Genomic DNA, 16,594 nt, shown 5'->3' with positions numbered 1-16,594 from the left:
GCATTTAATGGCTATGGAGTTTCAGTTTGGGAAGATGAAGAAAGTTCTGGAGATGAATGGTGGTAAATGGTTGCACAGTACTGTGAGTGTATTTAATGCCACTGAAAAGGCGCTTTGAAAAATAATTAAAATGGTAAATTTTATATTATGTATACTTTATCTTAATAAAAAATTAAAAGTTACCAACAAGCATCAATAATAAACCACTTCGTAATTACCCAGTCGTGTTTTCTTGAACTCATCAGTCACAGAGTAGCTTCCGGACGCTTCTTGACAAGTCTTGCTTGGTAACTAGACACTGCCTTTTGGAATATGGGATGCTTCCAGCTGAGACCCTGCAGCCCAGGTAAACTGAGTTGGAGAATTTCATATCAACACCCTGGCATAAGCCTGCAACCCAACCTTTCCATTTTCTTTTTTTTCTCTTCCTTCAAGAAGTTAGAATTTGGAAACACATTTCCTCTATTTCTTTACTTCAAAATACCTGGCCAAAACCATGAATGAATACATTTTAATATCAAGCTATACATAAATGAAACTGAACGAAGTACAACCATCCAAATCAGTATGTATGAATGTTAGGTACATCACATTGACTCAAAAGCCATGTCACAAAAGCAGGACACATGACCATTCTAATTTCAAAGTAAGTAGAACCATACAATTATTGTTTATAGATTCATAATTATTTTTTAAAAGGCAAATCAGTGGTACACACGTGTGCACACACACACAAACACACACGCAATTTTGAATAGCTGCTGTCTCTGGGAGGGAGGAGATAGATAGGGCAAGAGCATCCCAGTGGATACACTCTCACTCTTTCATGGCCAATACCGTTATCCTTAAGCGAGGTAGTGGGTTCACAGGTCACTTTCTATTGTGCTCCAGAACCTGAATATTTGTCATATGGTCTCTACACGTACAACATTTTCATGTTTCAGAGGCAAGAGTCTCAACCACAAGTCTGGTGAACGGGCATGGAAAGGAGGAGACTGTACGAAGGAATTCTACCTTGCTTCTTCTTCAGAACTTGGTTTGTCCGTAACAAGTCGGGGGGACCCGGGGCCAGTGTGCCACATCTGGGCCCCTAAAACTAACCATGAGCCTGTTTTCCTCAGGTTGGGAGCTTTTTGAGATGGTGCAGAGGATGCTTTCCAAACAAATGGGGCTTCCCAAACTCCACTCCTACCAGGGGGAAATCATTTGCTTTGCTCTGTAAATGCTTATCTGCAGCTTCCTGCCTGTGATCATCCCCATAATCTAGAAGTTGTACATTTTCATTTTCTGTGCCTCCACCCCACAACTGGTTTGAGCTGCGTCCTTCCTTCCACCTTATGGAAAGTAGCAAAGGCCATCTCAATCTTTTGAACTTCAAGACCGGTAAGATATTTTAGTCACTGGAAGACCCCAAGCGCTGACAGTCTTTCCTATACCTAACAGGTTTCCTCAAGTCATTTTTCTAATGTCAGAGATGAGTTTTGAAATTGATTACATCATCTACTTATAATTTTTTAAACTGCTGTTCTGTTTCTGTAAATATTTTTTCAATTAGTTTCTATACATGGCAAGTTATAAATTGGTTTCATTTATTATTACTAATACACATTTTTCTTTTAGAGAGAAATGTTTATAAATCAAATTACAAGCTGCTTTAAATAAAAATAGATTAATGTGGTTGGGCTCCACATATTTTAAAGATTATAAAGAAACTGCTGGTAAGGCTTAGTCGAGAATCCTGGACTTCACCCAGATCCTTAGTTCTGGCAACAGAACTCCCATTTTTACCCATTTCCAGCCCACAAAAATCTCAAGATGGTTGCTGTGGCCCTGAGCTTGCGTCTGTGAAAACCAGAGAGGCAGGTCTCTGAGGACGGTCTGCCACCACTGTGGTTGTCCAGGGAGAGTTGAGTGACGAGGGTATGAGATCTGGGGTGTCCTGGACGGGAAGGGCCCAAGGAGCGGAGCCATGAGCCCCACCGAGCACTGTAGGGACACCTCCAGCTCCGACCCCCACCCCTCCTTCAGAACTCTCACTTTCTCTTCAAGTTCCGGTCATCTCCATATTCCTGCCTGTTTTCCCCCTAACTTTACCCGTATCATCTCTTAGGAGGCATGAATTATGTAAGACAGAAGGGACTCGACACTGCTTTGTTTCCACCCTGTGCCCTTTAACCCTTGCAACAAACGTGGGCGACAGTTCACAAAGAAGGGAGTGGAGGCTCAGGGCGAGGAGGCTGCCGGTCTAGCAAGTAGCTGAGTCGGGACTGCACCCAGGTCTGCAGGTTTACACGGATCCACTTAACTCCTGGTTGTCTACTGGGGTTACGGGACCCAGGGAAGGCTGACAGCGCTCTCTGGAAGGGCTCAATTGTTTGGTAAGTCAAAAAGCATTCTTGTATCAGCTGTACCCTGCGTCAGAGGTTTCGTGGAGCCAGACACACACACGTGCGAGAAGTAGGCCAACCCAGGCAAATGCTCAGCACATGACAGGTCCTGGAGAGCTGACAGGAGAGCCGTCCGAAGTCTGCAACACAGAACAGCTATAGTTTTGAGTGTCTGATCCGCAATCAAGATTTTCCTTCACTCAGTAGGGTTGTAAGGCTTTCCTGTGTGTGCGATCCCTGAGGTAAGTTCTCCCACATTCATTCCAGCGTTCCTCTCACCGTGAGAGTCCCCTGATGTTTTCTGAAGTCCGATTTATGGCTGGAAGCTTCCCCACGTTCATCGCATTAATACATTCCTCCCCTTAGGAGCTTCCTGATGTCCTGTGAGGGCTAACCTAGAGGCAAAGGCGCAGCCACGCTCTACATTCGTATGGTTCCTCCCCCGGGTGAGTTCTCTGCAACAATCGTGAGCCAGATTTCTCGCTGAAAGCTTTCTCACCCTCATCATATTTAGAGAGTTTCTCCCTTTGATGACCCTCCTGATGTCCTCTGAGGATTGATTTGTGGGTGAAGGCTCTGTCACACTCATTACACTTGCATGGTCTTTCCCCCGTGTGAGTTCTCCGGTGTAATGGTAAGCCAGATTTCCCGCTAAACGCTTTCCCACACTCACCACATTCATGCGGCTTCTCCCCTGTGTGAGTTGCCCGGTGTTTTCTTAGGCCTGACTTCTGACCGCACGCCTTCCCACGTGTCTTACATTTGTACGGCTTCTCCCCTGCGTGGGTTCTCTGATGCATTCCTAGGCCTGACTTCCGGTTGAAGGCCTTCCCACACTCCTTACGTGCACAGGGCTTCTTCCCTGTGTGAGTTGTCTGATGTGTTCTGAGGGGGGAATTCTGGGTGAAGGTTTTCTGACATTCATTACACTCATAAGGCTTCTCCCCTTTGTGAATCGTCTGATGGGCTTTGCGAGTTGACTTCTGCACCAAAGGTTCTCCACATTCACTGCACTCATAGGGTTTCTCCCGCGTGAGTTCTCTGATGGACTCTCAGGTCTGACTTCCAGCTGAGTTTTCCCACATTCCACACATTCGTACGGTCTCTCCCCTGTGTGAGTTCTCTGCTCTTTCCATAGGCTCGACTTGTGGCTGAAATCTTTCCCACATTCTTCACACCTGTAAGGTTTCTCCCCTGTGTGAATTCTCTGGTGCGTGAGGAGGTACGATTTCTTACAGAAGCATTTCCCACACCCGCGACACTCACAGGGTTTCAACCTTATGCGAGTCCTCTGACGGACCCTGAAGGCTGACTGGGGGCAGAGGACTCCCCTGTGTTTATTATAATCACAGCATTTCTCTGGTGTGTAAGCTGAATTATGGCTGAAGTTTCGTCCACATTCAAAGGGGGTCACCTCCGCCTAATTTCTCTGGTTTGTTCTTCTTGTGTGTGACCCCTGGTCGAAACTTTTCCCTCCTGTGTCAGTTCTCTGAAAATCAGTAAATAAAACTTGCCACAAATGTCTGTCTTGGATCTGTTGGCTCTTCTCTAAGAGGTTATCGTCTTGGCAGTCTTCTAAAAATGAGAAAATTAAAAATATGAATCTTATGAATCTTAAGACACATTTCTTATAGGGAGGGAGCCCATATACATAGAGTCTGTTATATATTTGACTCTTTGGTTCTAGTCCGGTCACACAAGATTAAGTAACTTGAAGTATATATTTCCTATACTGCTTTCATTTGAAAATAAGTTGGCTGGAGTGGGGAAAAAAAGGAAAACAGACTGGCAGTGAATATATATGTACATGTGACATTTAAAAAATGTGATTTTCAAAACTACATGGAAGAAAAGTACAGGAAAGGAACAATGAACACACGAGAATAGTTGAGTTTGGGAACTCGACAAATCGAAGAATAAGATCAATTCAGCAAAGATTATGGACAGTAAGCGTGGACAAGCAGTATTAGTGGGTAAGGCTTTCAAGGTATACATAAGAGACAGGGTTAGGATCAGGGATCCTGTATTCTACTGCCAAATACAGATTATGGGGCAGGAAACTCATTAGTCTCCATGCTTCTATTTGGAGCTTTCTTTTCTTTTTTACCTGAGTTTATACATTAACATCAAAATACACAAATAATAGCATAATTTCCTTCCAGTAATAATAGTAGAAAAAACACGTCTCTACTCCAAACTCGAACTCTCCTGGCTGTTTTTCACAGGAAGACAAATACACAAGGAAGGAGAAGTATGAAACTACTGAGAAGAAAAGCTATCTCTCAGCCTGGGGTGAATTTCCTGCCCTACGTTGGCTCTGGTGCCTTGGTACATGATGTTAAGGTTGTTCTATAACAATACTCTCCTGATCATCAGATTGTAAGTTTTCTTTCAATGTGCTTACTCTCTTGAAACAAACCCACCCAAGAGTAATCCGTAAGTCAGCATTCCATCGATGTTTCAACATGCATGCTTTCTACTGGTTTCTAGAACCTTAAGGATTATGTTTCACCTTGTTTTTAGACTTTAGACATCCTTTATGTTCATTTATCATAAAAGACTTTACTTTTATCCCTGGTATACTTGACTGCTATTACTCAGTCGCTACCCACAACAATTCCAGCAACAATTTCAGGCCTGTACTGAAATTTAAGATGGTCCTAAAACCACTGCCGCAGTTTCCATCAGACAAGAGTCAGGAGCCGTTCTGGAAAACAGAGTTTTGCACCAATTCAGGAACATTAGCTGTTCAAGCCAGTATGATGGAAGTCCACGGTACTTTCTGCAGGTAGTCTGGCTAGGCTGTTTGATCCCCTTACATAAATTCATTCCAGCAAAAATCTGGCCCCACATTATTTCTCTAAGTTACCATGCACTCCTTTTTTAGCTCAAGCTCTACATATCCTTCAGGGAAAGACTCTTCTCAAGTTAAAAAACAAAAAACAAACAACCCTTCTTATATGGCTCCATGAATTTAAACGCCATTTACTTTAAATCTGAAAGCAATTAAGTCTACGCCACTCATTTGAACAACAGATACGTGAAGAGCAGTTACATATATTGAGACACAATTTTTTAAAGTAAATTATCATCACTGCAATCACAATGCAGCTTAAAATTGATGACACCTGTCCATTTCCTCTCTTAGGCATATCTAAAATAATATTTTATCTTTTAACTGATGGTATTTTAAATGCTATGAAATCCATTTTGTGCAGCTATGCTGTGCTTTATCCAAAACAAAACCGTGATTCTCTGATTTTCCTTGCACTCCTCTGTGATACAGAGAGGGTCCTTGAAATACCGTGTGCCTGGAGCTCCCTAGACCTCTCTGTGACCCATCGGCTCAGACGTAATGCCAATGTATACCTGATGATTCACAAGTCACAGGAATGTGGCTAGGGCATGTGCCTTCAATACGAAGTACCTTTCCCCTTAAACAGCTTTAGTGTCAATCAAATGTAATTATGAAATATATTACATTCCAGAATAGGGAAGAGTAAGAGAAAATATTTTTTTTGGTAGAATACAACACACACACACACACAGTATGTATTTATATTTAGTTTTCAGTATATCAAAATATTATGAATATAATTTCTATGTGTAGATTTTTGGGATGTGCTTCTTCATGCCAGGTTTCTTAGACCCAACCCCATTACACACTACAGCTATATAATGGCCCATTGTTTGAATATATCTTTCAGTGGACTCATAAATATGGAAGTTATTTCTAGATTTGCACTTATACATTCAAACTTTTCCCAGTAATTGTGCCAATTGACACCACTGCCTGCCTTGTGGACGTTTCTCTTGCATCATCTCTTAATTATTCGTGGTGCTAGTGGGATGAGTCCAAAATCATGGTACTGCGCTCTGAATTCACATTCCTGAGATTGCCATTAATGTTACATATTTTTCATGTTTATTAGTCATTTTTACGCCCTCTTTGTCCTTTCTTTCTAATGGATTGACTTTATATTCGCAATTCTCGGAAGTTCAATAATATGAGCCTATTTGAATGCCAAATTACATACCAGGGGATGAGCCAGTGAGCACGACAATAAAAGATACACTGCTTCTCGGAAAGCATATGTTCCAGAAGAAAAAGGTAGACAGTAAACAAAACGTAATGCATACTTGATATATGGCGTGTTAGGTAATGAAGGCTTTGAAGGGGAAAGGGGGGGTGCAGAGATAGACTGCCTGCGTTCAGCAGTCATGGGCAGCCATACTGAAGAGACACTTAAGACCTGGATCCTTTACTTATTGAAGCAAACCTTCTGTGATGAATATTTGTAGCGAGTATTATCTACCATTGTTTATCTTGTAACTGTCAAGCTCTCTGAAACCACGAAATTCTTCTGGGCAGTGTAACAAAATGACAGGGAGTGGAGTCACTATCCACGCTGAGGAACAGAGAGCCTGACCACATCGGGGAAAACCAATGTATTCTTTCCAGAGCACAACTTTCTTCACGCTTCCACGTCACATGACTCACAAAACTCACAGCAGTACCTTCCTGATTTTTCTTGAGAGTTTTACAGACTGTGCATACAACCCTAAAGACATACAATTTAATTTTACCAGCTGCTTTATAAAAACCGAATCATATAGCTTGCTGTAATCATCTTCGTCTTATTCTTTTGTTCAATATTGTGTGCCAGATTCACCTATGGTTTTGCTATAGTTATATTAGTACGTTATCTGTGATGTATAACACTCCATAAAATAAATGTGACTTATTTCTGTGCTCATCTGTTGATGGGCATTTGGCTTGTTACTCCATTTGCAAAAGCAATTCACCAGTTCACACGTCCATGACCAGTGGATGCGGGTCTCTACTGCCCCCCGCCTCCGACTTCATACTGTCAGTGTTCTTATTTTCTGCCAATTTCTTTTTATCTAAAAAAAAGTTTTTTTAATGTTATTTATTTTTGAGACAGAGAGAGACAGAGCATGAGCAAGGGAGGGGCAGAGAGAGAGGGGAGATACAGAATCTGAAGCAGGCTCCAGGCTCTGAGCTGTCAGCACAGAGCCCGACGCGGGGCTCGAACCCACGAACTATGAGATCATGACCTGAGCCAAAGTTGGACTCTTAACTGAATGAACCACCCAGGCACTCCAAAAACAGTGTTGAAGAGTAAAAATAAAATACTATTTTTCTTTCCATTTATGCGTATTATTTTTTGAAAATGCTACTAGGGTTTAGAGCTAACTACTTTATAAACAGAACTTTTGGTATTTCTTTTAACATAGAGTTACTGTGGTAAAATTATGGAGACACAAAGGGCAGAGGGAACCAAGAAATAATGCCAGAAGTATTTGGCAGAAGACCTTACATGCCGCATATGGGCTAGATGCTGATGAGGAGTTAATCAAATATCTGTTTCCACACTCAAGCTCTCCATTGCCCACTTCTGCCTAAAGGCTTGGAAAATCTTTTTTTTTTTTTTAATTTTTTTTTTTTTAACAGCTTGGAAAATCTTAAGGTAGCTAATGTGACATAATTATAGCCAATTAAAAAAAAACTTTTTTAATGTTTATTTATATTTGAGAGAGAAAAAGAGCATGAGTGGGGGGAGGGCAGAGAGAAGAGGAGACACAGAATCTGAAGCAGGCTCCAGGCTCTGAGCTGTCAGCACAGAGCCCGACACAGGGCTCGAATGCACAGACTGTGAGATCATGACCTGAGCTGAAGTCAGATGCTTAATGACTGAGCCACCCAGGTGCCCCTTTAAAAAAAAATTTTTTTTTAAATGTTTTTATTTATTTTTGAGACGGAGAGAGACAGAGCATGAGCAGGGGAGGGGCAGAGAGAGAGGGAGACACAGAATCTGCCAATTTCTTAAATGTATGTTGGCAACATGATACTGTTTCCATATTTTTCTCAAAACTAATCAGATTAAATAATTCCTCCCATTTTACTAAGTAATTGGATTTCCTTTCTGGGGAAGATTCTGATTAAGTCTTTTGCGTATTTTTTTTATTAAGCTACCTGTCTTTTTCCTCAGACTTGTAGAAGCACTTTATAGATTCTAGATATTAGGTTTATCTTAGTTGCGTGCATCACAAATAGATTCTGCTATTCTGTGGCTTGTCTTCTCATAGTTTTTACATAATCTTTTAACATCCAGAAATTGTGACTTTTAACGTAGTCAAATTTATCACATTTTTCCTACATGGTTAAGTGTTTTTTGGTCTTAAGTCTTTCCCCACCCACAGTGATAAAGATTTTCTATACTATTTTCTAAAATATTTTATTTCACCTAATATAATTCCACCCCAAGTTGATTTTTGCTATATGTGTAAAGTACAGGTACAAGAAATCAATTGTTTAAAACGTGTTTATTCCTGGGCTACTTCAATGATTTGTTTAATTATAGTTACAGGAGTACAATCAATCACATCGACAGGAGCTTCGCTCAGTAGCAGCTAGAGAAAAGTCCCACAACATTGTTTCTCAAAGATGTTTTAAATTATTATTGGGCCTTTGTTATTTCCATATAAATTTTATTTTTACTTATGTATGCACGTACACATTTAATTTCCATAAAAATTTTAGAACCAGCTTGCCAAGTTTCACAAAAACCAAAACCAAATGAGTTCACCTCGTACTACAATGCATCTTTACGTATATTAAGAGTATTAAGAGCTTTAATATCTCTCCAATTAAAGACTATTCAACATCTCTCCCAGTTTTCCTAAGTTTCCATCTACCTCTGATACCATGGTTTTTATTATGACAGTTTTTGGATATACTACAATTTTAACTTCCAGAGACAGGTTTCAATGTCCTTGCATTGTTTACAGTTTCTAGGTTTGTTGAACTCTGATTTTTCTATTGTTTTGAAATTTAATGATATTTCCTTTTCACCTGAGTTCTTTCATATTTTGTGATTCTTCCACTGACAGTGAAAGGGTTTACTCTTTGTTTTCAGAGTGTGAAACACATTTACAATTGTATCTTAGTTTCTTTTCATAAAATGTGTTATTTCTGTGTTCCATAGCCTCAGGTGTTTTCCAGGGGATTTGTTATGAAATCAGAGGATACATAGTGGTTACAGTATCTAATGTGCTTCAGTATCACTTTATATCTCCTGCAGTATTTTTTTTTAGTGAACCTTGATAATTTATTTAGAACACAGATATTAAAACTTTCATATGTCCGTCTTTACTGTCTTCTTTAATATGATAAAAGTACCTTCTTTCTCATTTCATGGTTTTTAACCTGAATTCAATCTTGATTAAAATTCAGATAAATGATCCCAGCATATACTTTGTTTTGGCACAGTGATTAACCATTTTTCAATATCAAACTTTCCAAATTATCCTTCAGGTCTATCTCTGATAATATCTGATAATATATTCTCACAGTCGTTGGCTTTAAGCCATTTTCATTCGTTGCTATGGCAGCTAGTTTTCTATTATTTCATGTTGTACTGCGTGCTTAACAAAGCTTTATAAAAAATGTATTCAGTAATAGGAATGTTTATTTTGTTAAGTGAATTTTTCTTCTAACAGGCAAGAAGGGTGTATTGGCCCCTCACGGTTATCTTTATAATCTCATGTAATTCCTTAATCATCTACCTCTTAAGACAAGATCTAGTAATTCCCTAACACATAATCAATTTCTTCTCTCTTCCCATTCATTAACCTCCAGTTTTATATGCTTTTCTAATATTTCTTAGTTTTTATCCCTTTTTTTTACTGCTCCATATAACTCTATTACTTGATGTGTCAATTAAAAAATTTTTTTAAATGTTTATTTATTTTTGAGAGGAGAGAGCATGAGCAGGGGAGGGCCAGAGAGAGAGGGAGACACAGAATCGGAAGCAGGCTCCAGGCTCTGATCTGTCAGCACAGAGCCTGATGCGGGGCTCGAACTCACGAGCTATGAGATCATGAACTGCGCCAAACTTGGATGCTTAACTGACTGAGCCACCCAGGTGCCCCAATTTTAAATGATCTATACTCAGGCTCCCAGTTTCTAAAGATGGGAAAATGATCACGACTGCATCCGCCCCTTGTCTTAGACCTTCTCCTCCCATATGCTACTGAATACGATACACTCTTCCTAAACACCCACATATATAGGGGCTCTGTAAGAAAGTGCTGAAATTATTTCATAGTAGACATCTCTCACTGACCACTCTGATTTACCCCGAAAATTTCTACTTGTACGTAATAACTCACCTGAAGGTCTCCTGGTTAGAAATTCTTTCTCTAATGAGCATAGATCTTCTGCTTGCTCCAGCCTTAAGATCACTCCTGGTTTTGTATAGCAACACCCTGTCAATGGGAAATAATTTAAGACTTGGGCCTGCTGCATGGGCTTCTAGGATTCTGAATGTGAAAGAAGACGCATTTTCAGGGATGGCACAACAAAGGTGCTCATTTGAAGCTTTCCTTGCAGAGTTGACAGCAAAAACATTTGTCCCCCCCTGATGTTCACAAAGTATGAATCTCCTTGAGCTAAATCACGAGCACACATAATACTGAACTTAGCAGGGATCTACAGCATGGGGTTTCCCCTTCTCCCATGATGGAGCAGTACCAAGTAACAGGCACTGCAGGGTAAGGATCCCAGAAAAGGAAGAAATAACGGAGTTTCAGATCAGAATGTGGTACCAAAACAGAACAAAGAGGTCTCAGGAAGTTGAGACAGAACCAGAAATTCAGAGGCCAACGCAACTCCCATTTGTGGTGTAAGATCCTGGAGACAGAGCTGACTGAAAGAGACCATGAGTTTTTGAGTCTTGAGTCTTTGGCCAAAGACGGTACATGCAGGGAAATGACGTGCAGCTACAAAAGAACCACATGAAAACAGTAGATTGAACGACGTCTGAAGTACACGGGGGGATGGGAAGTCTATAAATAGGAGAGGATATCCCATTACACAGGAGACTACCTACTCTGCTCTTGGAAGTGTGTGTTGTCCTAACAGTGGGGTAAAAAGTATCCTGAAGTGTGTCCCAGACCCAATTAAAACAACAACAATAAAACTTAAGAGTGAGTCTTGTGGGTATCAGACTACATGGAAGCAATTCACGGAATCTGAGAAAAATGTCCCCAAATTTAAAATACAAAAAAACCTAGCACCCAAAATATAGGAGTAGAACCCTGAAAAGAACAGGCAAATACACAGTTATAGTTGGATACGACACTTCTTTCTCAATCGTTAACAGTACGAGGAGATGAAAACATAATGATGTAGATATATAAGACCCGTAGCAACAGGTCACTTGAATTAATTCTCACTTATAGAACAGTAGGTCCAAAAACAAAAGAAAATACTTCTTTTCATGTACACGTGGAATAGTGATCAGGATATATATTGGTTCTTAACAGAAGTCTCCAGAAATTAAGAAGGACTGACAATGCAGGGTATGTTCTCCAAATAAGAACATTTAAAAAATCTGTAACATGTTGACTGCTGGTTTCTGGTCCAACATGTAAGGAACTTACAACAGGTAAAAGCTAAAAACTGAAAAATTAATGAAACTTCTGAGATCTATCACAGAAATCAGGTCACAGAGCAAACCAGGGTGCCACAAATTGGAGACAGGCAGAAACACAGAATCAGAACCTCCCAGAGCAGACACCTGCACAGGAACCAAGGCCGGTTTCAAAAATCTGAATGGTAACTGACAAACGGTGAGAGGCTCAGTGTGGACAAGTCTGAGGGGTAAAGAGTCCAGGGGAATGATACGGCAGGGACGGGGGGAGGGGGTCCTGCTTTTATAAGTTTTGCCTGCAAAAGCCCTACAAAGTGTTTACAGTGAAAATGAGAAAAATCCTCTCATGTTCCCAACACAGGGAAGGGAAAAGAAACCATTTGAAATATGCCAGAGCATTCTCTTCTTAACAAAGCCTGCCCTTAGAAGAACCTATGTACGTAAACCCTAACCTGCTAAGGGTTTATCAGAGCCTAACCAAACTGGGAGAAGGGGAATTCTTATTTTATTTTATTTTTTAAATTTACATCCAAGTTAGTTAGCATATAGTGCAACAATGATTTCAGGAGTAGATTCCTTAATGCTCCTTACCTGTTTAGTCCATCCCCCCTCCCACAACCCCTTCCAATAACCCTCTGTTTGTTCTCCATATTTTAGAATCTTTTATGTTTTGTCCCCTTCCTTTTTTCATATTATTTTCACTTCCCTTCCCTTATGTTCATCTGTTTTGTCTCTTCCAGTCCTCATATAAGTGAAGTCATATGATATTTGTCTTTCTCTAATTTCGCTTAGCATAATACCCTCTAGTTTTATCCACGTGGTTGCAAATGGCAAGATTTCATTCTTTTTGATTGCCAAGTAATACTCCAGTGTGTGTGTGTGTGTGTGTGTGTGTGTGTGTGTGTGTGTGAGAGTGTGTGTGTGTGTGTGTGTATATATACATATACACCACATCTTCTTTAATTTTTTTTTTAACATTTATTCATTTATGAGAGAGCATGAGCAGGGGAGGGGCAGAGAGAGAGGGAGACACAGAATCTGAAGAAGGCTCCAGACTCTGAGCTGTAAGCACAGAGCCCGACGCGGGGCTCGAACTCATAAGCTGTGAGATCATGACCTGAGCCGAAGTCGGATGCTTAACCAACTGAGCCACCCAGGCGCCCCGTCCACATCTTCTTTATCCAGTCATTCATTGATGGACATTTGGGCTCTTTCCATACTTTGGCTATTGTCGATAGCACTGCTATAAACATGGGGGTGCATGTGCCCCTCCGAAACAGCATACCTGTATCCCTTGGATAAATACCTAGTAGTGCAGTTGCTGGGTCAGAGGGTAGTTCTATTTTTAATTTTTTGAGGACCCTCCCTACTGTTTTCCAGAGTGGCTGCACCAGCTTGCATTCCCTCCAGCAGTGCAAAAGGATTCCTCTCGGAGAAAGGGAATTCTTAACTCCAGTTCTCTCCAGTCTTCCGCATGGGGAATGGGCTTCCATGTGCCATTGAGCCAGGCTCCAAGCTCCACGAAGTCAGATGCTGCTTGGTTTGGGACCTCGCTCTATGTGTCTCTTCATCTCACGGTTGATTCACATCCTTTGTCATACCCTTTAATAAAGTGGGAAACTTAAGTGCTACCCTGAGTTCTGTGAGCAGCTGCAGCAAATTAATTAAACCTAAGGAGGAGCTCTTTAGAACCTCCAATCTGTAGCTGGTTGGTCAGAAGCACAGGTAACAGCCTAGAGCTTGTGACTGGCACGTGAAGTGAGGGGTAGGGACAGTCTTGTAGGCCCGAACCCCTAACCTGTGGATTCCAATGCTATCTCTAGGAAGATAGCGTCAGAATTGATTTAAATTCTCAGACACCCTGAAGATGCCAGAGAACTGCTTGGTACTGTGTGTGAGGGAACCCCCCATATTGGGATTGGATCTGCGCACCCTAAAAGAAGTCCCTGTAGCCATCCCGTCCCACCTTAGCTAGCTCTTCATACACCTTAAAAAACTCAAAAGCGCCAATGAAGTTCAGGGTCTAGCGCCACCAAAAGACTGATCTAATTATAGGACTAGTGAACATTTCTCTTGCCCTACACCTCACCACGAGATGAGTAAAGATCCTTCTGCCCAGCACATCGTGTCCACCTTACAACAAAAAATTATAAGAGATGCCAGGAGGCAAGAGATACAGTTTGAGGAGATGGAACAAACACCCGAATCAGAGTTAGATACGGTAAGAATGCCGGAATTATCAGACCAGGATTTTTTTTAAAAACTATGATCAATACGTTATAGGCTTTATCAGAAAATTAGATAACATACAAGATCAAATGGTAACAAAGTGAAGAATTGGAAAGTCTAACAGAGAGGCAGAAAGAAATGCTAGAGGAAAAAAAAAAACCACTAATAAGTGAACGCCTTTGACGAGCACATTAGTAGACTGTACATGGCTGAGGGAAGGATCACTGAGCTTAAGAACCTGACACTGAAATTTTCAGGACTGAAAAACAAAGAGAAAAAAAAGACTGAAAAACAATTAACAGAATACCCAAGAATGGTGGGACAACCACAAAAGTATAACATACGTGTAATGGAACTACTAGAAAGAGGAGAAAGGGAGAGGGGAACAGAGCAATATTTGAAGCAATAATGACTGCAAATTTCCCTCAAACTGATATCAGACACAAAAACCATGATTTGGGAAGCACAGAGAACACCAAATGCAAAAAATAAACAACAAACAACAAAACTATGCTTAGGAATGTCATATTAAAACTTCAGAATACCAAAAATAAAGAAAAAATATTGAAAGAAGCCAGAAGAAAAAAACTCTTACCTACACATGAGCAAAGATAAAAATTATATCCAATTTCTTCTTTTCTCAGAAACCAAGTAGTAAGGAGAGTGAAGTGAAATATTTAGAGTGTTGGGAGAAAAAAACGTCCACCAATGTTTAATTCTGTACCTTGAAAATTATCCTTCAAAAGTGAAGAAGAAATACTTTCTCAGAAAAACAAAACTTGATGGAACCTGTTGTTAGTAGACCGGCCTTGCAAGAAGTGTTAAAAGAAGTTCTTCAGATAAAAGGAAAACGGTACAGGTTAAACTCGGATCTACACAAAGAAAGAAAGAACACTGGAGAATGAATAAGTGGAGGTGAATAAAAGCTTTTCTTTTTCTTACTCTGAATGGATCCAACAGAAAGTCTGCTCTAAATAATAACGTATCCTATTACATATGTCTATATACATATAAGCAGAATTAGTGACAGTCCTGTTAAAAGGAATGGAAAAGAAGAACTGGGAATATTTTATTAAGGTTTCCATACTATCTGAGAAACTGGAGAATATTACTTGAAGCAGACTTAGGTTACTTGTGACACAAAAATAGAAACAAAGGATAAGGGCAAAAAAATAGAAGACAGTATTAACCCAACTATATAAAAAATCAATTTGGATGTCAGTGGTTTAAATATACGAACTAAAAGACAGAGACTGTCAAGGTGAATCAAAAAACAAGACCCAAGCATACGTTGTCTTCAAGAAACCCCTTTATTATTTTTTTGAAGAAACCCACTTTCAATATATAGACACATACAGATTAAGAGTAAAGAGATGGATAGAAATATACTAAACTAACCTAATCAAAAAGGGGGGAGCAGTTATATTAACTTTCAGAAAGAGGAAATTTATCAAGGATAATAAAGAGGGGGATTACCTAACAACAAAGGAGTAAACAGTCCAAAAAGATGTAATGATTTCCTGTGTAGGCACCTAACAACTGAATGTCAAAGTATGTGAGACAAACACTAATAGAACTGCAGCCAGAAACAGACAGAACTCTATTTATTACAGTCAGGGACCTCAACACCCCTCTGTCACAAATGGATGGATCCACCAGGCAGAAAACCAACAGGGACACAGCTGAATCCAAGAGCACCATCAATCCACTGGATATAAATGACATCTACAGACTACCTCATTCAATGACAGCGAATTACACATTCTTCTCAAGCTCGTAGCGAATAATCTGCAAGACAGACCACACTCTGAGCAATAAACCACACTTGAACAAATATTTAAGAAAACAGAAACCACACAACATATGCTCTCCAACCATAATGGAATTAAACTAGAATTCAACAAAAAGATAGGTGGAAAAAAGAAAATCAAACTACTTGAAGATTAAACAACACACTTTAAAAAAGATTTTTTTTTAATGTTTATTTTTGACAGAGACAGAGAGAGGGGGAGGGGGAGGGGGAGGGGGAGGGGGAGAGACAGAATCTGAAGCAGGCTCCAGGCTCTGAGCTGTCAGCACAGAGCCTGACATGACCCACGAACTGTGAGATCATGACCTGGGCCAAAGTTGGACACTTAACCAAATGAGCCACCCAGGTGCCCCCAACACACTTCTAAATAACACATGGTCAAGGAAAAAAATCTTAAGACAAATTAGAAAATATTTTCACTTAAATTAAAATATAAATTATTCAAAATTGTAGGATAAGTGAAAGCACTACTTAGAGGGAAATTTATAGCAGTGAATGCATAAATTAAAAGAAAGATCTAAAATAAAAAACCTAAGATTATACTAGAGGAAACTAGAAAAAAATGAACATGTTAAACCAAAGTTAATGGAAGAAAATAAATTTAAAAATTAGCGCAGAAATCAATGAAATTGAAAACAGGAAATCAGTGGAGAAAAATCGATGACACTAAAAGTTGAATCTTTGAAAAGATCTATAAAACCAACACACCT

General features: G+C 40.0%; 1 protein-coding gene across 4 annotated transcripts in view; it reads right to left on the bottom strand.

Annotated features, from left to right (window-relative positions):
* LOC109275505 (uncharacterized) overlaps positions 1 to 16,594 on the bottom strand; it is a 73,100-nt gene that overhangs the window by 33,398 nt on the left and 23,108 nt on the right. Inside the window, exons 3-4 of one of the 4 annotated variants that reach the window (XR_002084200.2) lie at positions 10,584 to 11,192; positions 126 to 3,962 (exon numbers count right to left, since the gene is read on the bottom strand). The exons of 1 other annotated variant lie outside the window; for it this stretch is intronic. Coding sequence is in view for 1 of the 3 variants with exons in the window: in XM_019463744.2 (XP_019319289.2) it covers positions 3,808 to 3,962 (155 nt within the window). In the remaining 2 variants the exon portion in view is untranslated. Of the gene's footprint in view, positions 1 to 125; positions 3,963 to 10,583; positions 11,193 to 16,594 lie in introns of those variants that run through there. 2 more of the 4 variants (XR_002084201.2, XM_019463744.2) reach the window with 2 other exon arrangements.

Source organism: Panthera pardus, unplaced genomic scaffold (genome assembly GCF_024362965.1).
Source record: "Panthera pardus isolate Hobbes unplaced genomic scaffold, ASM2436296v1 HiC_scaffold_20, whole genome shotgun sequence".
NCBI classification, from domain to species: domain Eukaryota; kingdom Metazoa; phylum Chordata; class Mammalia; order Carnivora; family Felidae; genus Panthera; species Panthera pardus.
The sequence above is the reverse complement of the archived record's forward strand: the minus strand, read 5'-3'. Positions and strand labels throughout refer to the sequence as shown.